Below are 26,406 nucleotides of genomic sequence, written 5' to 3' on the forward strand. Positions count from 1 at the left end.
TAAAGTCACTGACCGTTCTCGCTCCCACCACTCCATCAGGCAATGCATTCCACGGCTCAACCACCCTCCACACAAAGAAACCACTCCTTACCCTCTTGCTCACAGTTTCCTTTCGTAACTTCCAGGGATGGCCTCTTGTCATCACTCCTTCCCGCTGATCAACCAAGCGAAAGAACTCCCCAGTGTCAACCCTGTAACCACCTCTCAACAGTTTAAAAGTCTCAATCATATCACCTCTCCTTCTTCTATCCGCCAAACTCTGCAGTCCACATTCTCTCAGCCGATCCTCATAACTATCATTGTACAGTCCTGAAACCATCTTTGTCATCCGTCTTTGTATCCTTTCCACAGTTAATTTATCCCCTTCAAATCCTGGGGACCAAATCTGAGAACAATAGTCCAAGTGTGGTCTGATCAGAGACTTATACAACGGAATGATAACCCTCTTATCTCTGCAGGTCAGTGTCCTTCTCATAATAGCAGCAATCCTCTGTGTTACCTTCACCACCTTTGCAATATGTCCCCTAAACTTCAGGTTTCTATCAATCATCAACCCCAGATCTCTTGTCTCCCCTACTTCCTCCAGTATAACTCCTCCCATAGAGTATGCAGCATCCCATCGATGTTTCCCAAACCTCAAGACCTTACATTTTGCTGCATTAAACTGACACCCCCATTCATTTGCCCATCTATCTAGCTTATTTAAATCCTCTTGCAGGGCTACCACATCTGCGCTATTACTAATAATCCTTCCCAGCTTCGCATCATCCGCAAACAACTGAATATCCCCCTGCAATCCACTGGCTATGTCATTGATATAAAGGTTAAACATGTGGAAGAAAGTTTTCAAAGAATGGGAGAAGGGATAGAATGGGACATTCCTTGTTCTATAGACAATGCATAAGGGTGTGAGCAGAGGAATAAGGAGAAGGTTGGTGAGTGAAATGCATTACCTGACATGTGAATGCATTTAAAGAGTATGGTTTGATGGACTGTGTGTATGTGTGTGTGTGTGTGTGTGTAGCAGTGTGCACCTTCTACAATGAGTCTTTGACTCCATGGAGATCTGGTGTTAATATAATCATGAAGTCACTTTTGATGAATATACTTTATCCTTTATGAATCTGCCACAATACGAAAAATAAGAGTGTAAGATTAGTACTTTTTATGAGAATTCCACCCGCAAAAGTTTATAAACCTATCACCTGTGTGTTGAGGCTTAAGTGCTGAAGAATTCATGTTGGAGGTTTAATGGAATATTGTATTGTATTTGTGTGTGTGTGTTGTTACACAAAGTTTTTTGTAATCCCTGAAGATGTCTCTGTGATGGATACGAAATATTGGGAGTATTAAAATTAGTTTTAATCCTTTCTCAGTGCTGATAATATTCCATTAAACCTCCAACATGAAACCTATAGCACATTAGTATCATGGATGAACTGAGGGGTAGATAAGCAGGAAACTGTACTCTAGAGACTACTATTTTTAGATTAAATTTGTCTACTACCTAAAGACATTCACAAACATCCGTACACATAATAGGATTTGAACTCACAACCAAAAGAGACAAAACAATGCTTGATAAGAACCCAGCAAAGGAAACTATGAGGTGACCTGGAACCTGGCCCTTTCCCCAAACCATCTATTTGAGAAATTGGTATCCAAATAATTTCTTGGTCATCCAGTATGCTTGCACTGCTAGTTTCTTTAATTAAATTATACTACTGCTTCATATGATTCTCCATAGCTTAGTCAATTTTGACAAAGTTCTTTGACTAGAAAAAAGCAGGTTCAAATTACATGCAGGATGTGAAGAATCTTTATCAGGACTTTTTAATAAAAGGCAAGTTAGCCATTTACACAAACACAAAAAGTCAACTTCTTTATCCTATACCTTTATCTTGGCAGGTTGTAAGCCTCAAGGGCCTGTAAGCACCGTAGATGATTATAATTATTAATAATTACTGTTTGATACATTTATGATTGTGTGAGTTAGTATTCATTGAACATGTAAATCATTGACTCAAATTTTGCGTACTACAAAATAAACTGAACTTTTTGTTGAATTATCACTAGCATGGCATCTACTAATTAAAATGGAATGAGCATACATATTTATAAATTCTTTGAATAGGTGAACAGTTATCTCAAGTTAAGTTGTTCGGTAACTATCAGTAATATGAATTTAAAAAAATTTATTTAAAATATTGGCTGTGTGTGTGTGCATGCACACACACATGTAAAATGTATAAATGCAACACAGGTGATTTCGTTAAAAGAGAAGTCCTCCCTTGCTTTTATCCATTATTTCTTTTCCTTAAAACTAATTAATCTACTGAAGCACTTACTTCATTTTGTACAGCTCTTCTAATTGCTGTTTACGTTCTGAAAGTAAAGAATTCAGTTTTTTCTCGGTTTCACTCAACTTTACTTTCATGGAAGGACAATTGGTGCATCTGGCATTGCATGCATTCTGAAGAGATCTAGCTTCTGCCTGAAGACTACTGATCTGAAAGTAATGGTACACTAAATAAGTCTGACAGAGAAACCATACTATTGAATACTAAACTACTGAGCAGAAAGTAAATCAAGTTGGACTAGTGTGTGAACATTGATCAGATAGTTTATGATGTAATGGAGAGATTTTGAAGGGTACGCAGAAGCACAACTATAATAACACTGGGGCTCTAGAATGTTTAGTAGGAGGACAACAGCTTGAGCAGATGCCTTTTGCATAACCAGGTAGATAGGAGGAAAGGGCAATATGATAGAAATGTGTAGATTGGTAGGGGGGAGGGGCATAGTGGATAGGTGAAAAAATATTATAAATTTGTGTAAATATGGCATGCAAAAGGGAATGAAGAGCTAGTTTTTTTTTTCCTAGGAGAGCAGATATGTGGGTGGAGGGGAGAACTACATAAACATTAAATGCAAGGTAAGGTATAATGTTTACTATCTTAGGTAATCATGATCCCCAACATACACAATGAGTTTTCCTTGGTAGTGCAATAGTAATAACGATGATAATAATGTTTCTCATTCCTTATAATAGGAATGAGAAATATAATATTTTTAATTAAAAAAAAAGCAATAGTTGTTTTATGACTTATAAGGAAATGTGAAAATGTCACCTCAATTTTTTTTATATTATAGTGTATATCCTAGCAAAATTTTGGCAGCTAATACTAATTGAAAGTACCATAACTCTCAGTTTTTGTTGGCATCAAAACTCTGCAGCCATATAGTTTATGGTTGTAATCTTAAGTGAGATAATATGTACACACGTAAAATTATGTAAGGAAAAATAAAGTGTTTAAAATAAAAACACTACTGTTTTATGATGAGTATTTCATCGCATCTTTAGAATGAACATATAATAATTGGTTCGTTAACATGAAGAAAGATCTGAAAAGAAAGCAAATGCTAGAAAATGCATTATTTTTTTATGTTCTAAGGCATCAGAATAATACTATTAGAGAACTAAGAAACAATTTAATCATAGCCAATAAGCAACGAGGCACATAAGTGCTGAAGAATTCATGTTGGAGGTTTAATGGAATATTGTATTGTATTTGTGTGTGTTGTTACACAAAGTTGTTACACAAAGCTCGTTGGCATCAAAAGTATATATTAAAATTACTCAGCAGATTATTAATAGTTCAAAATTTTATCAATTCCCAAAATTTTGAAGCTTAGGCTCATTATATAGATAATGTTTTTGCTATCTGGTCCCATAATGAAGACGTGCCAACCACTTTTTTTATTGAAAATAAACAACCTACATCCATGTATTAAATTTACTATGGAAATGGAAGAAAACAACAAATTGTCCTTTTTAGATATTCTACTCCTCTGTACATCATCAGGTGAATTAATTACTTCAGTTTATCAAAAGCCTACTTTCACTGCTACGTTCAACAGCAATCAGCTCACCATCCATCACAGAAGAAAGACTGCAATTATAAAAATTTTAGTGCAACATGCTCATACTATTTGTCCCACACCTCAACTATTAACTTTTAAACATTTAACTTTTAAGCTTAACTCTTAAACATCAAATAGTATATGAAAATCAATGGCTTCTCAGAAGGACCATCCAACAGCTTGTTAATTCCTATAATCCTAGCTCAAATAACAAAGAAACAGTACATCAAGTTCAAATTCTTTACATTTCTAGCATCTCAGAGCCCATTCAGAATTAAGAAATACAATTTTGTGACTACTCTTCTTCCTATCAATGCATTATCAGCATAGAGCCGCTGTAGCTCAGTCAGTATAGACGAAGCCCTTTGGTTGGAAAGACCTGGGCTCGATTCCCGTCCATGACATGAGGAACCTTTATCTGGTCTCTTTCAACTAACAGTGCGTTAGCTGGTCTCGTATAGATTTAGAGGGTTTTCCCCTCAGGTTTTTTGTCCCTTGGAACAGGCAAATTGACCCATGAACACATACGGATCTACAGTCATTAAATGCATACTTAATCCCTGATTAGGAGGGTCAACCAGTCTTAAGTGATGGTGGAATCCCATACGAATAAATAAATAAATTATCAAACATGGTTTCCATCTTCTAAAAATAAATGGTCTCCTCTAGCTCTCAGGTGTCTACCAAGTTCCTTGTGACTGTCATCGTTCTTACTTTGGACAAACTGGATGCTCTATGGAAAAGAGAATACAAGAACACCAATCCTACATTAGCAACAGTAAATCTGAAAATTCTGGCTTGGCACAGTGGGAAGAGATACAGACCAGAACATCGAATGGTCTGAAACATACTTCACCAATGTCGGTATAAATTTGACCATTCGTTCAAAGAAAGTACTGAGGCTTTATTTCATCCAAACTTAAATAGGAATGACTGCCTCTCTCTCTATCTAGGATATGGGAAAGTCTTTTTCTAATCACACATCAATAATTTTTTTTATAGAGCTAATGAATTATTAATATTGCAATATTTCCTCAGTTATACTATTTTGTTGTTTTATGTATAACATCAGGTGGCTCTTACTTTTTCAGATCATCTATTGTTCGCGTTCTGTTTTGCAATTAACTGTTGTCACAACTGAAGATGGCCTGTAATATTCAGGCTGACCTTAAATAAATAATATTACTCATCCCTTATGTTTTTAGGGTGTTGTTGTTATTAGTGTCCAAACATGAAAGTTGGGCATTAAGAACATCAATGACAGAATGATGGAGCAGTCTCAGAGTTTGGCATAAAACACAGAGTATTCAGGAAAACAAACTGGCTCTTAATAAATTTAGTTTAATCCTTTATCCAAGTGTGAGCAAACAAAGTTTGCGGCTGAAAGTATCTTCAGGACTGGGTTAAGGTGGTCAACACTTTCAAAACTGGCTCTTAGACCACTGTAGTTAGAGTTGACATGTATGGACCACAGGAATGCTTTATTATAGTGGATAGTTTGCTATAATAAAGTTATTTTCTAACAATATTGTGCTTATAGGACTTGTTTCAATTGGCACTTTTTTAAATAGAGAAAGTTTGTTATCATGCTGTTTGCTATCATCAGAGTCAAATGTATCTATTCCAAATAGTGAGAGATGAAACCCTAGGCAGTAACAGAGTAGGTCTGCACATATGTGATACGTTTATAATAATTATAACAATACTAGTAACAATTTTTCATGTGGTGAGTTTGAAGTCATCGGGTATGAAGTAGAGTCTAACAAGATCAAATACATAATCAGGTATTGTTACAGACCTAGTGGATTGGTTGTTAGTGATGATAAAATACATTACCAAATAAACATGATGGGTATGAAATGAGTAATCATCATGGGTGGCTTTAATTATACAAATACTGATTGAGTGTGGTGAAATCTCATGAGAAGAATGAAACCGAATTTGTGAGCTACTGCGAGAAAATTTCCTTGTGATTGTCATCATTCTTACTTTGGCTCTACTGCCTCTAGATGGTGACAGTGATCATGCAGAACTGATTTGAGAAGGTGTTAAGTTTATGAATGTTCCATTTATAAAATTTCATGCTGAACTACAAATGTTTCTGTCCTGTGGTGTCAACTGCTAGATAGGAAGGATATCAGCAGTGAATGGGAAGCATTTAAAAAATACTTAAAGAATGCATTATCAGAATGTGTCCCTAGAGATCAAAGAATAAATCAATTAGTAGTAAAATGGATGTGCAATCTTAAAGCAAGAGATTCTTAAGAAAAATATGTTCTGAAAGGAATAATGCATGCACAAGAACAATGACAGTTATGCAAATTATAAGGAACAAACCAGAAGAATTGCAAGCATTGTATGGAAAGTAAAGTCTGAGTATGAAAAGAAACTCGATCTACAAGCTAAAGACAACCCAAAAATAATTCTATCATTATATTACAAGTAAAAGAAAGAATAGCTCTTATCAATGCAGATGATATGCAGATGCAGAAAAAATTGTTCAACTAAGTAATGAGTGCCCATTTTGCTATAAGTCTATATACAGGTAAAATGTAGTTCATTCTTAGCTTTTGGACACAAGTGTACTAACATTGAACTGAGAGCCATTTCCACATGCCTACAGTTCCAGCCCCTTCAAATCATTGTGTACGTGTTGTATCCACCAGCTTGCATCAACCTGGTGGATGCAACAAGAGTTGTGCAAAGAATGAGGTGTCTGACTACTGACTTATCAGTATCTCTGGAGTGGTGATGAAGATTTTGGAAAAGTTAGTAAGAGATCACATAAAGAAATAGGTCGGCAGAGAATCTATACTTTGCAATGAACAGCATGGGTTTACTAAAGGAAGGTCATTCTGAGCAACTTGTTTACATTTTATAATAATGCTACTCTTGAATTAGACATGGATGCAACACAACACCTTTGGACTTGCAAAGGTTACTGACAAGCTACAACATGGAAAACTGTTGCATAAATTGGTGGATATGGGACTGGATTATAAACTATTCGTTTAGATAAGTGGATGGCTGAGTGACACATATCACAAAGTAGTATATGAGGATGGGGAATGTGAGTCTGCAAGATTTAATGTGAGACCATAGTATGTAGCACTATTTCGGTGCAAAAGATAGAAAAATAAAAAAAATAAAAAAAATAAAATAACCAGTGGTGTACCACATGGATCAGTCCTTGGTCAATTGCTATCCAATCAATACATTAATGACATTGGGAAGAATTTGGCAAGAGATATTCAGCTATTTGCTGATGATAATGCAAAAATAGGCAGAATAATCAGGAATGCAGCTGATATGCAGAACTTACAAAATGATTTGAAGAGGCTGGAACTGTGGGCTGTTAGTACACTGGTGTCCAAAAGCTAAGAACAAAACTACATTTTTACCTGTATGTGAAAAAGGTTTCATGATTACAGCCAAATGTGGACATAAATTTATCGCCAGCACTAATAAATTATATTGCACAAAAAGTGTTATAAATTTCATACAAATTAAATGCAATACATTTGTTGGCAAAAGCTACAAATTTCCTAAGGACGTAGTAAAGGAAATAATGTAAACTGCTTACAGTAAACTATTCAGAGAGACATTTCAGTATGGAATATGTCCACACTGAATTGCAATGCAGCTCTCACAATGTTGTACCATGCTTAGCACCAAGTGATTCAGGTATTTTTGAGGCAAACTAGCCCACTCCTCTTCAGAGCAAAGATAAGGCCTTATTTGTTTTCTGGAAGGGAATTTTGAGCAGCAATGAGTCTTCCTATTGCATCCAACAGGTTTTATGGGGTTGATATCAGATATCGGGGAATGTGCCGGCAACTTGATTCCTCAGTCTCTAGAAGTATTCCCACTGCTCGTGTATGATGAGGTGTAAGAATTCATCCATAAAAATGAATTCTTCACCTAGAGCATCACGAAACAATTGAACACGACATTGAAGAGCTTTGTTGCAATATCATTCACCAGTCATAGTCCTTTTTTCCAGCACTTGTGAATCAGTAAGACTATTAAGCATAATGCCACCAGACACCATGACCCCAGCACCACTGTATCTATCCCTTTCAAGAACATTCTTGTGATGGTAAGCAACACTGTTTTCACACCAGAACAAGTGTTGTCTAGAATCGGAGAAAGACTAAAATGACTTTCATTGGTAAAGAGTACATTAGCCCATTGTGGTCTTGTCCAATTTTTATGGATACAACACCACTGAAAATGTGTTCTACAATGAGCTATGGATAAAAGGAAACAGACTACAGGCTTTTGGGTGTATAGGCCTACTTGTTGGAGATGTCTAGCCATTGTTTGTCGAGATATCTGCATACCTGTACTTGAATGGAGCCGACTTGCCAGCTGACCTTCTATGATGCATCAATTACGTTTTGCTATTATAACCAAAAATCTGTCTTCATGCTCCATTGTAGAGCGAGGGCAACATCTTAGCAAATGTCGGGAATGCATTCCATTAGTTTGAAATGCTGCCCAGAGCCTTGATAGAATGCTATGTGAGATTCCATACTCTATGACAATATCAGTAATTCTGCGGCTTTCTTCAAGCTTTCCAATTATTCTTCCCCATGTGAAATCTGCAGTTGATGTTTTTGAGACATTACAAGACATATAAGTTTGAACCTTTTTCCTTCATGAAAAGAGCTTCCTTCAAACACAATTCACTTAGCCCAGTCTTTTACCTTTTATCATATTGAGTGCTATCACATGAACCCCACCCCCTGCACGTGATTCAAAAATTTGAACGTGTACCCACTTTCTACTCAAAATTGTCAGTTATACAAATTGCCACAAACTGATTTGTTTCAATTTGCAGTTGTAATATTCAGAAATAATGGTCTTTCTTAGGTTTTTGGACACCAGTGCAAATGTAAGTGATGCACTTCAATGTGATGGGATTTCCAATATCATATTGATGGGATTATACTAGAAGAAATGGATCAGTCTAGAGATCATCTTGAAGTCTTAGTCGATATGAAGTTGGTGTTCAAAGGCCATACAGCAAAGATTTCATATATAATTCAGAGGATAACTGCAAAGCTGAAGCAAATCTTGACATGTAAAGATAAGGAAGTCAGATTACAAAACCAGATAAAACCTCACTTGAACTATTGTGCTTAGGCTGGCCTCCTGGTTTCCGTGGTGATTCTGACACAGTAGAGAGAGTGCAAAGGAGAGTGTTCAAAATGATATTAGGATTGTGGAATACAGATTAAGACATATTTTGAATTTACAAAATATAGACACTAGCAACAGGAGAAAGGGGAATGATATAATTGAGACTTACAAACTGCTGAAAGAGTCATACAGGATATGAGTAAATGGAATTTTTTATTTTATTCCAGATGAGGAAAGGATGAAAGGGTATCCTTGGAAGTTGAGAATGAATGCCATCAAGAAGGGATGACAGTTATATTTTTCTCTCACAGAATGGTGCATAATTGGAGTCAACTGTCATTGGAAGTGGTGAGTGTGGGTAGGGTGAATGAATTCAAGAACAGGTATGACAGCTAGTGTGGGTAATATGTGGCATCCCTTGATGAGTCTGTGACACCCTGAAGGTCTTTCTTAATAAAAAAAAAAAAAATAATAATAAGAAGAAGAATTTAATAAAGTCGGCCTGGTTGGCCGAGCGGTTAGCATATCCGCTCTCCAGCCAAAAGGCTGTGCGCTTGAATCCCGCCATGGGCGTGGATGTTTGTGATTGTCTGTGGAAATATTAATGGTGGTGGCAAGTGGTAGATGGTGTTGATATAGTTGCTGGACTGAATGGTGGAAACAGAGAGAGATGTAGAGTAGGTATCTTCCCTCGATGAGTCTTTGGACTCCCTGGAGGTGTCACGTAATAATAATAATAATAATAATGTGTTAAAATGAAAATTTCAAAACGGGGCAGGAGACCTAAGAATTAATGTTTCTCAAATCTTGGGAAGTTTAACACAACTATATTTACTGAGATTTGGTTGTTTTTTTAAATCTGCTGCTGATTCTAAAAAAAAGTCTTTCAAGTGTTTATTTATTATGGTGAATACGTCTGTGTATATATCTACCTGTGTGAGTAGGTTTTCTTTCTGTAAACTGAGAAAGAATGGGTGCCATTGGTAAGATGTGTGTGATTAGAGTATCTAGAAAAGGCAGGCTATTATTATTTTATTTTTTTATAATGAACTGGATTCTGCAGTGCTGTCTGTTGAGATGGAGGAGTAAGGAGTCTAATGTGTCTGAGCCATATGACTAAATAGAGAACACATCATCAATGTATCTTAGCCAGATAGAAGATTTGTGAATAGCAGGATCAAGAGCATGTGTTTCAATATGCTCCATATAATAAATTCAAATGGTATCTATCCAAGTGAAGTAGCCAGAATAAATGGTAAAATTAAAAAAGATGAATGATATGAAAGATGAATGATTGGTATTCATTTGATGGGATGCGAGTATACACTTGGTGGGGGAAACTTTAAAGGATATAGAGGAGATGAGAGATCTAGGAGTGATGGTGGACAAAGACCTGAAATTCAGGGGCCACATTTCACAAGTTGTAAAGATGTCACATCGAATAATGGCAATGATGTGGAGGTTCCTGACATGCAGAAATAGAGAGGTTACGATGACAATTGTATAAAGCTTTGATCAGGCCTCATATGGATTATTGTGCACAGATTTGTTGCCAGGTTTTCATGGAGACAAGGATATGCTGGAAAGGGTCCAGAGAAGATTCATAAAGGTTGTCAGTGGTCATTGGAATTTGGAGTACGAGGGCAGATTAAGAGAATGTAAATTGCAAAGCCTCGTGAATAAGAGGAAGAAGCAGGGGGATATGATTGAGACATATAAGATAGTCAGGGGTTGTTATCAGGTTGACATAGAAGAGATTTTTCATAGAATGAGGGTGGGGGGGTAGAATAAGAGGCTATTGCTGGAAACTGTATAAAGAGGGTGTGAGCAGAGGAGTGAGGAGCAGGTTCTTTGCATGGAGAGTGATTGGTAAGTGGAATATAGACACACTGAATCAGTTTAAAGCACAGTTGGATGAGCATTGTGTACAATAGTTTGTACCTCCCACAATGAGTCTCTGACTCCACGAAGGTCAGATGTTAATAATAATAATAATAATAAAATCAGTGGAGAAAACATTTTTTTAATAAATTTAAATTGTCAGAAAGAGAGATATTAGTAAAATGAGAGGTAACATCAAAGCTACCATGACATTATTATCTAAAACTATATTTTGGATTAAAGATTTGAAATAAATGGAATTTTTTATATAAGATGAAGAATCACTTGTAAGCGGGGGTAAGGATTTAGCTAACTTAAAAGAGGGGGAGTCAATAAGATATACAGAATGCCAAAATTCATAAATCCAATATCTATCACTGCTCTATGGTAGATGCTACTGACTACTATGGGACGTATTCAGAATCAAGTTCACTATAGAAAAATAAAATAACAATAGTCTACCTTTTCTAGAAAATCTCATCACGTGTCTTCCCAACGGCACCCTTTCTTTCTTAGTTTACAGAAAACCCACCCACACAGATAGATACATAAATACATACACAAACTTTCCCATCATCCTGCCCCCCCCTTCAACAATATGGTGCTTCCAATCTCTGTTCTACCCAGGCTGAACTTACAGCTAAGCTCTCCTTTATTCACCAGACCATGTTCAATAGTTACAATGCCAAAAAATTCAACCGATTAATTGTTCCTCCTATATCCTCACATCCCTCTTAACATGCTGACTGACTATAGTAATGCTATCATTGTTCCTTATATCTGGGGCACCTTAGAAAAAATGGCCAGAACTCTAAAACAAGTACAATCTCTTCACATTATTCAAACGTCATCTGAAGCTGGCTGTCCTCATCCACTCTCCAAAGGAGCCTCTATCTCCTCTTTCTGTTCCAGGTGTTTACAAAGTTCCTTGTTCTTTCAACTTATCATATTATGGTCAAACTGGGAGATCTGCAAACATCTGTCTAGAAGAACGTAAGAAATGCATCTGCCAATCACAAGTATGGTCAGTCAGGTCTAGCTGACCATGCCTTGGATACCTTGAACAGAATCAAATGGAAGAAAACTGCTATGTTTCACCAAAAAACAACCAAAATCTCAATAAAAATAGTTGTATTAAACTTCCAAAGATTTGGGAAACTTTAATTCTTAGGCCTTGTGCCTAATAGCTAAGGTTAGCTAACAGCAACCATGAAAGGTACCCCCCCCCCTCATAGGACTTTAGGTTTTCAATCTAATTTTTTCCACTTATTCTTTTGTGCAACTTTGTCAGTGTTTTGGCAATTTTAATATTGTTTCCCTGATGGTGTCTTAGTAACTGAGACAAAATATAGGATCAATTAAATGTGTGTTTAATTATTTATATGTGCTGTATTTATTCCATTACATCTTATGAGTTCTAACCAGCACATAAGTCTAAATAGTTAGTCATATATAAATTTCATAGCATAGTATATAATAAAGACATGAATAAGCTAAACAGAAATTACTACATTATAGAAGGTTAGGTTACCCTTTCTTCTGCAGCTTTAACAATAGCATCCTTTTGTGCCACGGCCACCTCTCTTTCAGCGGTTATGTGAATACTTTCTCTAACAGCATCTTCCAGTTCCTCGATCCTCTTTTTCTGCTGCATTATTTGCTCCTAATGGGATTAAACAGTGAAGGGGAGGGGAATCGGGAGAGGATGTGTGGGAAGCATGATGGGAAGAGCAATGAAAGGTGAGCTAACAAACAAAATAACTTACTCAAAAAAAAATAATAATAAAATAAAAATAAATAAATAAATAAAACAAATAAACACCTCAACAATAAAACAAAAGCAAATAGTGATGTAGCTAAAACTAAAAGACATTTATGAAAATATTCCCTTTCACAAGTGCAATTACACAACAGTGAAAATTTACATAACAGTTGGGTCCCTTCAACCAGCCAAAAGCAATCAGGATGGAACTAAGGGGAAGACAGCCACTGCATCAAACAAATGGCATCCCAAAACATCCAACAATGAAACAGAATTAATCTCACAGAAATAACAAACTTCAAAAAAAACTAGAAAAGAAGCCAGCAGCACCACCAGATGGCTAGGAGGGTAGAAATGGGAGAAAAAGAAGAGATTTCATTAATATAAATATTCAATATAGCAAAAATGATCTATACTTAATCAACTTTAGTAAAGTTAAAATATTTTATGAAGCTGTAAATTTTAAATATAGTAGTACCTATGTTGTAAATATTTATATTGGGATTATTATTAACAATATTTACTTTAAAAAAACCTAATGATAACATATAATTTGCCATATTAACATATAATGCATTCAATTTCTGAGATATTTAATATATCAAAAAAACTGCATATTACATTCACTTGCAACATAATATATATATAAATTAACAACAGCTCTGCTTTTTTGTTAATTTATTTACTTACAATTTACTTCAATTTATTTGTTTACAAATTATTACTTTCAGAATATGAAATGAATCTGTCAGTTTGTACATTGCTGCTAAAATATATTTTAGCAGCAATGTACAAAAGTCTCTCAAGTTGGAGAAGTTTATATTATTAGAAATCGTTATTGTCATTATTATTATTATTAAAATTAGAATTGTTAAATTTATTCATATAAGCCTCCAGAACTCAGCCAGTTTCAATAAAGCCATCTGGGCTAATATTAACTTCAAATCTGATCAAGGATGCAAAGAACTTTATCAGAGTTTTTCAATGGAAGGTGAGTCAGCCAGATGGGGGTTTCAGGGTTTTTCTTCCCAGAAACTTAAGTTTCTGGGAAGAAAAATCCTCCTGCAGCCAAGCAAACTAACCAGTCATAGGCCTTAAAGGCATGTAAGTAACATGGATTATTATTTTTATTATTTATAAATTTATTATAAATAAAGGCTAACTAACAGATGATTTTCATTATACAATGTGAGAATGTTACTCTGTTTATTAGATGCCTGGATTGTCTTGAAAAGTTCTATGTTTGGCCTCCAGATAAGCTAACCCTTAACCCATCCACATGCGGTATTGGTATGCTGTAGATTTGTCAGAATTTGATACATTAAAGAAATCCAATATAGCAGTGCATTGACTACTATTTCGGTATATACAATCTTCTTAAGGGGAGGAGAATCCTGAACCTGAGTTTATGGAGCCCCCTCCCCCCCCCCCACACACATACACACACATGTGCATCCAGTAATTTCTGATAATTAGCTATAACTATAAACATTAACAATGTTATTTTACATACCTATTTCAGTGCACACTATGTATTCATGATACACCTTGAGGTGACCTCTCCTTTTGATGATTCAGATCATAGCTTCATACAAGTTTCATCACTAGTGGAACACACACCTCTCAACCATTCATATCCTCCTGTCCTTTGGTGCCACAACAATGCCAAGTGGGAAAATATCCAGTATTTTACTTCTCCTTTATATAGTTGGACTACTGTATCCATTCTCCATATCCTGATACTTGTGAGTGTGTGACAGAAATTATCCATGTTGGAATGAGAGTCTTCATTCCTTATGCTGTTCAAAATTTGCATCTGGTATCCAAGACATGGATTTTCAAAGCAATCCCAGAAAAAGAAAAAAAAACATATCATCGAAGACAAAAACTTCAGTTTCATTCACAGCTAACACTGAAGTTCACAACACTTGAAAAACCATCACTAACAGGACTAAGGCTGACTTTCAAAGGATAAAATGTACTACACTTGTCTTCAGCACTCATGGCAGTCATGTTTTCTGGTCTCCTGCAAAGCAGCAGGCCAAATTTTTGAACATCTCTACTCCACCTCTCTCTTTCACACACCTAGAAGGCAGTATTGCCACATCACCTAAAGATAAGGTTGATATCCTGACATCATTTATCTCATCCTATTCATGTATCTCTTCTTTGGTACATCAATCCGAAAATTGGTAAATATAGCAGCACATCACAACATCCTGTCTTGTGACTTCCTTTTTATCTCTTCATAACTCTTAGCACCAGTTAGCATCATTATGTTATTTATATATGAAGTTCTTGGTCTGCCTCATGGCCTCTTTCCTTCTACAGTCCCCTCCGTTATTTCTGTAATCAGTCCCCATGCCTCAAATGGTGTCCAATTAGGCTTTTTCTTCTCTTATTGATGTGTTTCATTAATGACTGCTCTTCATGAACTATATTCAGAACTTCTTCATTACTTTTCTTTTCTGTCCAACTAATTTTCATCATCTTTCTCCAGCACCAAATTTCATGTATAGACAACTATTAATCACCTTGTAATTTACCTGAAATATTGCATTATATGCCTTGACCAAAAAATCATGAGAAAAATCTTGAGCAACCTGGATCCATCCCCCCCTCAAAAAAAAGGGTTCTGGTCTTTTTTTCCTTTGGTATCTATGTATTCCACTTACCAATGATACTCAAGCGATTTGACCCTGAACTAACACCTCTTCTTTTAGATTAGATAAACATATGGTACTCAATAAGAAATTTTATTCTTGTATTTATCTATATTTTTACACAAACAAAAGCCTCTCTAGCTGAGCTTTTGTTTTGATGAGGCTCTTGGTTGGAAAAATCTAAATTTCCAAGACAGGGAAAGCTACCACCTTCACATGAGATTGGTGATAGTTCATACCATCTTGGAAATTTAGATTTTTCATATCATAACCAGGAGAACATACCATTTCATACAAAAATGTATATTTATGCATAAGACTAACCACCTTATCCTAAAATTATGGTTAAGAAAGCCAAGGATACTTGCCAGGTTATGAGCCTTAAGGAGCTGTAAATATTGCAGATTATTGTTATTATTATTACAGGCATAAAAAGGTTTGCTTGTAATAATAAATTGGTATATTTCATTCATAGATGATAAATCAGTATGGAATTTATATTATCGTGGCTTGTAGTATTCATAATTATTAAATTAATACTGGCAAAAAATCACATAAAAAAGTAAACACAATTGAATATCAATGACTAGTTTCATACAACACTATTGTGTACTACATCAGATTGATATAATAAACCCAAATATAAAATGGTATTAAAATGTATATTTCTACAGAACATCCTATCTATCTAACAAACACCATATTTGGAGCAGATTTTATAAACTTCACAATCTCCACTGTAAAGATTTTTTATAGAGGTCTAAATGCAACTTTTAAGTTATGTTCTTGTAGGACTTTTGCTATTTTGTCTAAAATATTCTTGATATATAGGCTAAGAAATCATACCTTTGTAGTCGCCTGGTTATTGTCTTGGGCCTGTGATAGTTTGTTCAATATGTTATTAAGAGACATTCTTTGAAGATTATCTTTAATTATTTCCTTGTTTATTTGATTACAAGACCATAAATTTCGGTCTGAAACTTACAGACCACTGAAGATGATCTGCAAGTTTCAGCCGAAATATATAGCCTTATAATCAAATAAATATTACCTTTGCCTTGTGTGTTCATGTAAATAATTCATATAACTATGGCACGGGTTTCTCTAAAAGAAAGAATGTCTCTCTCTTTTAATGTTTTGAAGATACCTTGTTTTTGTGCCACAAGGATGGTCTGAAGTGTTCTCGGCCTCGACCATAGATGGCAACAGTATCACAAGATATTTTTTTTTCTTAGTTGGTGCATCTGCCATAAGCATCCATGTGAAATTACAAGTCATTCTATCAAGTAGTTTATTTTATACAGCTGTCTGAAGCAAAAGTGTTGTCTGTATCCCTTGAAATGGATAAAATTGAGTATTCATGCGGTTACAACCTTAAATTCTTTGTAAAAGAAGGGTTAACGTCAAAAGAAATTCATTCGAAGTTCATAAAAGTTTATGGGCACTCTTCTCCTTCATTTTCGACAATTAAGAAATGGGCTGCCGAGTTTAAATGTGGCCGTACATGCCTTGAAGATGATACATGTGAAGGACATCCAAAAAGTGTAACAATACCAGAAATCATTGATCAAGTGCATGATATGGTATTGGATGACTGGCGAGTCAAAGTGTGTGAAACTGCTGAGACTATAGGCATTTCAAAAGGACATATAAGATACATATTGCATGAAGAATTGCAAATGAAAAAGCTTTGCTCAAATGGGTGCTGCACAGATCAAAAACAAACTCGCATGAAAATCTCTGAACAGTGCTTGGAGCATTTTAACAAGAATAAAACTGATTTTGTGCGTTGATTTATTACTATGGATGAGACTTGGATGCCAGTACACACTAGAATCCAAACAGCAGTCAAAACAGTGGACAGAAGCCGGTTGTTCAGCACCAAAGAAGACAAGGTCATGGCATTGGTGTTTTGGTATGCTAAAGGCATTTTGGTTATTAATTATCTTGAAAAGGGTAAAACATGAACCAGGGAATATTATTCCGAATCATTTAACCAGACTAGATGGAAAAATTTTTGAGAAAAGACCTGGTTTGCAGAAGAAAAAAATAATTTTTCATCAGGACAATGCACCTGCCAACAAAAGTGTTTTGGCAATGGGAAAATTAAGGGATCTGCACTATGAATTGTTGGAACATCTACCCTATTCCCCAGATTTGGCTCCCTCTGACTTCTATCTCTTCCCAAAACTAAAAATCTTCCTCGCTGGTTAGTGTTTTACTTCGAATCAAGATGTGATTGCAGCTGTAGAGGGGTATTTTGCAGATCTTACTGAGAACCACTACAGGGATGGGATAATGGTGCTGGAGCATCACTCAAATCAGTGTATTAGTCTTAAGGGAGATTATGTTGAAAAATAAAAATAATTTTGAAATTATAAATTCGTTTTTTCATTGTTAGGCTGAAAACTTTTCAGCCCACCCTCGTAGATAGCAGGTGGGAACTGGCATGCAGATACCAACCTGTATTAAACTTTTTTTTGTATATTTCAAAAGTAAGATTACCAGGAGTTTCAACTGAGATGAGAACATCCATGTAGGAAATGGATCTATCTTTATCTACCTCTGATGTAAATTGAATTTTTTATTTAAACCAATCATAGGATGTTCTCATTCTGGTTGAAGATCACAGTAATCTTACTTTTGAAGTATACAGGAAAGTTTAATACAGGTCAGTATTTACATGCCAGTTCCAACCACCACCCAGTACAAAAACAGGATACATCAAACCATTAACATAGAAAGTAATTACATTATCGAGTGATGATAATAAAAGAACAAATGAAAGACATTTTTCAAAAAATTGGTTACAACATCAGAACTATTAATGATGTATTGAATAAACCATCAAATGCTCCAAGACAATAACCAAACAACTACACATTCATGGTTTCTTTACCATGTATCAAGAGCATTACAGAAAAAATAGCAAAAGTCCTACAAGAACATAACTTAAAAGTTGACTTTAAATCTCCACAAAATATCTTCACAATGTTAAGATCACCTAAACAACCATATTAATCTATGAAGAGTTTTAAAATTTATGCAATTGCAGTGTTTGTTACATTGGATAGGTGGGACATTCTGGAAAAATTTGTCAAAAAGAACATGCCAGAGATGTGAAGAAAAAAAAGAGCATATAAATCTGCATTGGCCTTTCACACCACTAACAAAAACCATCAAATTAATTGGCAAATCACCAAAATACCATACTTAGAATTTAATACACAAAGTTAAAGAGCCTAATGAGATGATATAATGGAAGTTTATTTTGCACTTGGTTAGACTGTAATTAATTTAGTTTAATCCTTTATCCAAGTGTAAGCAAACAAAGTTTGCACCTGAAAATATCTTCAGGACTGAGGTAAGGTGGTGCAACACCAGACAACTCTGAGCAAAGGTGGACCAAGCTCTCATCACTCCTTGTCTCAGTATCTCTCATAATGCAAAGCACATCTTTTTGCAGACATGTATACTGCTGCTATGCATTAAGGGAAGGGCCACTACCCAGACCAGTTTCCTTTTGTTTAAGTGCGGGGATACGATACCATTCCAAAAACTCGTAAAATCCCCCAGATCACCCAACAATGAGCGATCCACAGGATCAGAAAGACAGAAACGCTCATTTGCTCATCTGGAAGGGTAACAGCAACAGCCGTGCCTCAGTTAACTTCACAGGCTACAGCATTGCCATTCATTACCCCACCACGCAGGCCCTGGGTGACAGCAACAGCTGAGCCTCAGTTAAAACTTCACGGGCTACAGCATTGCCATTCATCACCCAAGCTTCCAACCAGTTTCGACCTTTATTGAGGTCTCATCAGTGGGAGCCAGACCCAAACGTGGAGATAATAAGGCAGAAGTGATAGGAGAGGTCATATTTACCTATACAAGTTGCCAAAGGTGTACCACTTTATTATTGAATTACTCTGGATTTAGAGAAAGATGTTGGAAGTTTATTTTGCACTTGGCTAGACTATAATAAATTTAGTTTAATCCTTTATCCAAGTGTAAGGTGATACACCTGTTGGCAACTTGTATAGGTAAATATGACCTCTCCTATTGCTTCTGCCTTAGTATTTCCACGGTTGGGTCTGCCTCCCACTGACGAGATCTCAATAAAGGTCGAAACCGGTCTGCGTAGTGGCCCTTCCTTTAATGCATAGCAGTATACATGTCTGCAAGGAGATGTGCTTTGCATTATGGGAGATACTGAGACAAGGAATAATGAGAGCTTGGTCCACTTTTGCTCGGAGTTGCCTGGTGTTGCACCACCTTACCTCAGTCCTGAAGATATTTTCAGCTGCAAATTTTGTTTGCTTACACTTGGATAAAGGATTAAACTAAATTTATTAGGGATGATATGATGTCCAACCCAGTGTAATTAAAAACAAGGCCCTATATTAAATCATCTCTGGGCAGCATATGCAAGAGATCTACATATTGATGATTTAGGCATTTGAGACAAAATATGTTATATCCTTTAACAATGGTACATGTTTATGATATCTCATTCCTTTCAACATCTGTGTTGAATTAATAAAAATAAAAAAAAGAAATGACAGTTTGTTATTTGGTAATCTTCATGTTAATACCTCTTTATATTTGTGTTTATTGTAACAATCTAAAGAAGTACACAATGGTGCTGTACAAAACTAATCATTGATTATTAAATTGTTTTGTTTTTTAGCCAGTAATAAATAATTATAGATAAATGAGTATATTTCAGTCCATTGTTACATTACTTATTTCTTCATAGTGTACTTTCAAATTCAGTAAAAAACTTTGATATATAACAATCACAAATCTAAAGTTACAATAATAACATAGTGACACATCATTTTGCTACTTGTATGCTATTGTTAAAATCTCACATAATTGTTTTATTTATAACGATTATTTTTTAAAATATTATATGTACTGGGTGAACATTTCATTAATGAAGAATATGTTTTTGTTATATGATAAAGTAATCTTTAAAAATATATGTGTGTTTTGCATTTATTAATGCAATTGTATATGTTAGTATTATCATACTGCCATGTGGTATAGTGGTAGCATAATAAAGGAGATTTAAATGTAGTTTGAGCAGTAAACTTGTTTACTGTATTGTAATCCTTAGAAAATAACACAGAAATGATGTATGTATATTATTATTGTGGCATTTGTTTATAGTACTGTTCATATGACATACACTATTACTGTACAACATGCAAGCTCTCTGGAAACTCTATAAAGAGGGTGTGAGCTGGGAAGTGAGAAGTAAGTGTTTTGCATGCAGAGTTGTGAATGATTGAAATGCTTTGCCTGAGAGTGTGGTGTCTGCAGAGAATTTGAGTGCATTTAAGGTGCAGTATGATGAGCTGTGTGTATGATGAAAGGCCCTCCTAGATGAGTCTTTGACTCAATGGGGTCTTGGGGTAATAATAATAATAATAATAATAATAATAATAATAATGTCACATGAGTTTTGCTTTAAATCTAGGAATGGGCATGCACATTAGTTGTTGTTTTTAGAACAGCTGTCACTGGGTAACAAGAATGTTAGAGTAGAAAACAAGCAAAGAGTAGCAAACAAGGAAGGAGAACCGGAAAGATGAAATAAACTACTGAGTCAAGTTCTGTGATCTCGGCAAAGTTTTATAAATATCATTAATTCTTTTTGAAACTCTCATATATGGACTGCATTATGCATCACTTGACCAAGCACCAAATTGATGTTTTAGAGATTAGTTTGCCATCTGATGAATAATGATGTAACTTACCTATAAAAAAATCGAGACCGACAGGAGTCGGTATTTTCACAGTTTTCTTTCAAAGAACTAAAAGCCAAATGGAATATATTATTATTATTAAGGGCAACTCCAGGGAGTCCTTAGACTCATTGAGGGAGGCCCCAAATCATGTTCATCACAACTATTCGACATTCATACAGTATCTATCATACCTCGCCTTAAACTCATTCACTGTCACAGCATCCACCACAGACTCTGGCAGCCCATTCCACTCATTCACCACTCTAAAAGTAAAGAACCCAGCTCTAACACCTTTACTTAACCACACTTTTTCCCAGTTTCCATGGATGTCCCCTAGTCCTCCCCCAACTAGCCCTGTTCTCAAAAATATCTTCTGAATTAATTTTATAGAAACCCTTCAGTAATTTGAATGTCTCAATCATATCTCACCTCCTCCGCCTATCAACCAATTTCTGCAACCCACAAATCCTCAACCTGTTCTCACAAGGTTCATTCCACAGACCTGCTATCATCTTGGTCACTTGCCTCTGGATCCTCTCCACCTCCTCCCCATCAAGAAGGAACCGAGGTGACCAAATCTGGGCACAGTAGTCGAGATGAGGTCTTATCAAGGCTCGGTACAGAGGTACAATAACTTGCTTGTCTCTGCTTGTCAACATATTCTTCAGCAACCAAGTGATTTGATGAGCTGATTTGGCCACGTTTGCAATGTGCCCCCTAAACTTCAACTCCTTATCCACCAACACTCCTAAATCTCATGCCTCATCAATTTCCTGGCATACAGTTCCACTAATGTAGTAAACTGCTGCTAATCTTTTCACCCCAAAATGTATAACCTTACCTTTTGCCACATTAAATTGACATCCATTCTCCTTAGCCCAGACCTCCAATCTATCCAAATCATCCTGCAAAATTTTGACATCATCTGCATTCACTATTGCCCTACCCAACTTTGCATCATCCGCAAACAAATGAACTGTTCCTCTCAGATCCTTTCCTATATCATTAATGAACAAATTAAACAGCAGTGGTCCAAGAACAGATCCTTATGGCACACCACTAGTCACAGGCCGTCTTGTGGACGCTACTCCTGAATAAACCACTCTCATATTCCTAAGAAAATTTTACAAAATACGATTTTTTTCAAAAAACATCAATTTGGCGCTTGGTCAAGTGATGCATAACACAGTCCATATGTGGTTTTTGATCAATTCTTTATTTCTTATCCAGAGCACTAGGTTAAAATTCCTCAGTTAAAATGTATCAATGAAAGAAAGAACTAAGATAAAATTGATTTGAACACTGTCTTACACAGCTAGTTTAGCAACATAAATTTATCAGATGACTCCTGACCATCTCAGATGCACTTATTCTGCTGTTTCCATATTTAATTTCCTGCCTTCACTAAAAGGTATGTCAAATCAACTGAAATGTTTTACTTGTTCTTTTTACTGCTAATTATTCATACCAAATTTATTATATTATTATTCAGTTTAGTTGAGAACTCCTACAGACTTTTACAGGATTCATTTAAAAGTATAACATCATCTACATAAAGTAGAGCTTAGATTAACATCTCAATTTTAATATCAGCCCTAATGCCCCTTCCCTTCATAATGATTTTTTTTAATGTGACTCCCAGTTATGAAAGATCGTAAATAAACCTATAGCATATTACTATAGGGGGGCTAAAATTTTTTTATCCTTTTTTAAAAGCTTTTTTTTTTTTTTTTTTACATAATCTAGAAACTCTGCTCTAGAGACTAAACATAGAACTTATCAAGCTACTACAGGCTATAGTAAGTGGCCAGATCCATATGTGATTTGTTTCACATCTGATTTTACATTAAACTGTCTTCCTGTACGTCTTAAACTCTAACTGCTGACTTGCTACTCAAATATAGGCTGTGCATTGCTCTAGGCCAGTGTTCCTCAAACTTTTAGTACCTGCATACCCCTTTTAAAAGTTTAGAAATACTAGCATACCTCCTCTCAGGATAACACAGGGTAAAGTTATAATATTTCATTCAAAGATGAATAATTCTAAACGTACGTTCTAACATTTATGTTATAACAATACCTCAATTTTAGATTCAACACACTTTTTAGTGAAGACAGGAAATTAAATTACAAAAGTGTGAAACTCTTTTTTTTAAATTATTAAATACATTTTAGTTACACAAATCCAATATATACATACAATAAAAACAAAAACGATGAAATTTAAATTTTTAATAATAAAAAAAAAGTTTGATGAGACAATATTGTTTCTGTTGGGAAGAAGTCAGTTTGGTGAAATCTGGTTCTATATTTATTATTTTTAGCCATAGATTTAATATACAAATGATTCCAAAATTTAATAGAGAGTTCCAACTACATGATTTGAACAATCAGTGTCAACTAGAAGCAGCACTAATGGAGGTCAGTCAACATATGCCAAGAGGCACATTTTGTTTAAAATTTCCCTTTAGATTTTTTGTTATTGAAAACTTAATTATAGAATAGTGTGTGACAATATGGTGATAAAAATATAAAAGTCTGAAAAAAAAAAAAAGGTAACCAAAATTTGAAAAAAAAAAAAAAAAGTACTTTGTATCCCCTAAAGAGCTTTTGTATACACTCAGGGATAGACATACCAACTTTGGGAAACACTGCTCTAGCCTATGGATTATATATGCTTTATATCTCACCATTTATGTCTATATAATATGCTGAATATATTTCTTGTCAAGTATAATATATACTTTCTGACCTAGAACAATAATAAAAAAAAATCCTTTATTACCCACACTAGATTTTATAAGTCTTACCCAATATTTGAAGGCTCTTTGTTAATATTATTATTATCAACATTTGACCTCCATGGAATCAGAGACTCAGCATGGGAGGTACTCACTATTGCATACAATGTTCATCCAACTGCATCTTAAAATGATTCAATGTGTCCACATCCACAACACACTCAGGCAATGCATTCCACTCACCAACCACCCTCCATGCAAAGAACCTGCTCTCAGTCCTTTGCTCACATCTTCCTCATACAGTTTCCAGCAATGGCCTCTTGTTCTACTCCCCTCTCCCAATCTATGAACAATCTCTTCCATGTCTACCTGATAATAACCCTGATCAGCTTATATGTCTCAATCATATACTCCCCCCTCTTCCTCCTATTCACGAGGCTCTACAACTTACATTCTCTCAATCTGTCCTCGTACTCCACATTCCATAGATCAACTACCTTTGTGAATCTTCTCTGTACCCTTTCCAACATATCCTGGCGACCAAATCTATGCACAATAATCCATATGATCCTGATCAAGGCCTTATACAATGGAATCATAACCTCTCTATTTCTGCATGTCAGGGTTCTCCACATCATTGCCATTATTTGATGGGATGTGCAATGTGGCCCCTGAATTTCAGATCCCTGTCCACCATCATTCCTAGATTTCTCATCTCCTCTACTTCTGTTAAAGTTTCCCCACCAAGTGTATACTTTGCATCCCATCGTTGTTTACCAAATCTCAAAACCTTATAATTGGCAACATTGAACTGATAGTTCTACTTACCTGCCCATTCATGCAATCTATTCAAGTCCTTTTGTAAGGCATTAACATCAGCCTGACTGTGCATTGCTCTCCCCAGTTTTGCATCATTCGCAAACAGCTGGATATCACTAGTTAAACTCGATCCAATATCATTAACACACAAATTGAACAACAGCGGCCCCAAAACTGACCCCTGCGGCACACCACTGGTGACTTTTCTCTTTCGATATACTGCACCTCCCCAAATACAACTTTCTGATACCATGTGACAGCCAGCCACTGATCCAAAACAGAAGTCTGTTATCCAATCCCATATGTTTCAATTTATTTAAGAGCTTGTCATGTGGCAGTCTATCAAAAGCCTTTGCAAAATCCAAGTACACCACTGTATATGCATCTCCTCTGTCCAAGGTATTTGTCACCTTTTTATAGTACATAAGTAAGTTACTGAAACATGATCTCTCCTTAACAAACCCATGCTGATAACCACAGAGAATACTGCTGTTATCAACCCATTTCTGTATCCTGCTTCTCACCAATCTCTCCAGGACCTTCACCCCAACTCCAGATATTCAGACCAGCCTATAATTTGAGGCTACAGCCTTATCACTGCCTTTATGCAGTGGAACAATTTTACCCTCCTTCCACTCCCCTGGAACCTGTGCTGTTGCAAAACTCTTATTAAACAGGCATGCCAATGCTACTGCCAGTTCCCTGGAACATTCAATTACGATGCGTGGTGATATATCATCAAATCCTATCGCCTTATTAACATCAAGATTATTTATTTTCTCAAATATCTCCTGCTCACTCGCAATTAAGCTATCCTCTCCTATGTCCTCTACACTTAAGTTCTTCATGATTCCACTCTGATCAGGATGACACACACTTATAAATTGATCACTGAATACTTCAACAATGTCTTCTGCAGCAGTTACCATTCTAACACTTTCATCCCTTAACTTCATCTTTTCATGATCATTCTTCCTTCTACTTGCCACATATCTAAAAAACTCTCTAGGGTTTTTCTTAGCCTGATTTGCCAATTTCTGCTCATACTCTACTTTTGTTTTCCTTACTAACTGAGTCACTCTCCTGGCTTGTTCTTTATATTCTTCATGTGACTGATTACCATTATTCATCTTGTAATTCCTCCAAAGTACTTTCTTTTTCCAGATTTCATGCTTAAGCTCCACATTCATCCATTTTACCCCTTATATACATTATACCCACCTTATTCAGTCTTTTGGCCTTTGGGATACGTTCGTACACTGATGCAGTTATGTATTTCTTTGTAAGTTCCTATGCAGCATTTATCTCCTTGTTCCATGTTATAGCTCAAAGTTGTCTCCTAAACTTGTCATAATCACCAGCCTTATAATTCCACATATATCCTTTCCTCACAAAAGCCTGCATATGACTATCCACAACACAGGTGATTACTTCATGATCACTTTCACCAACTGGAGGAAAATGTGAAACTCCTCTAACAATTACATCCTCTGATGAAATGATTAGATCTAGAACTCTTGATCCTTGCGTGCCTTCCTTTATGTGCTGCCTGAGATAGTTATCTCTCAAGAACTCAAGAAATTCACTTTCCTTATTTGGAAATGCTATCTCTTCATTCCAATCTATAATGCCATAATTAAAATCATCCATAATAGTTACCCTTCCTTTGTTCACTAATCCAAGTTGTTTATACATTTCTTCATCACCATCTCCCA

The 26,406-nt window shown here is 35.6% G+C and overlaps 1 protein-coding gene across 2 annotated transcripts in view; it reads right to left on the reverse strand.

Moving 5' to 3' along the window:
• Window positions 1-26,406, reverse strand: part of LOC150108348 (uncharacterized) — a 509,704-nt gene that overhangs the window by 62,725 nt on the left and 420,573 nt on the right. For both annotated transcript variants that reach the window (XR_016548130.1, XM_090390709.1), the window contains exons 13-14: window positions 12,482-12,613; window positions 2,349-2,509 (exon numbers count right to left, since the gene is read on the reverse strand). Coding sequence is in view for 1 of the 2 variants with exons in the window: in XM_090390709.1 (XP_090246835.1) it covers window positions 2,349-2,509; window positions 12,482-12,613 (293 nt within the window). In the remaining variant the exon portion in view is untranslated. The remainder of the gene's footprint in view (window positions 1-2,348; window positions 2,510-12,481; window positions 12,614-26,406) is intronic.

Source organism: Typopeltis vanoorti, chromosome 3, assembly GCF_054136105.1.
Source record: "Typopeltis vanoorti isolate ZY-2024b chromosome 3, IOZ_Tvanoo_1.0, whole genome shotgun sequence".
NCBI lineage: Eukaryota > Metazoa > Arthropoda > Arachnida > Uropygi > Thelyphonidae > Typopeltis > Typopeltis vanoorti.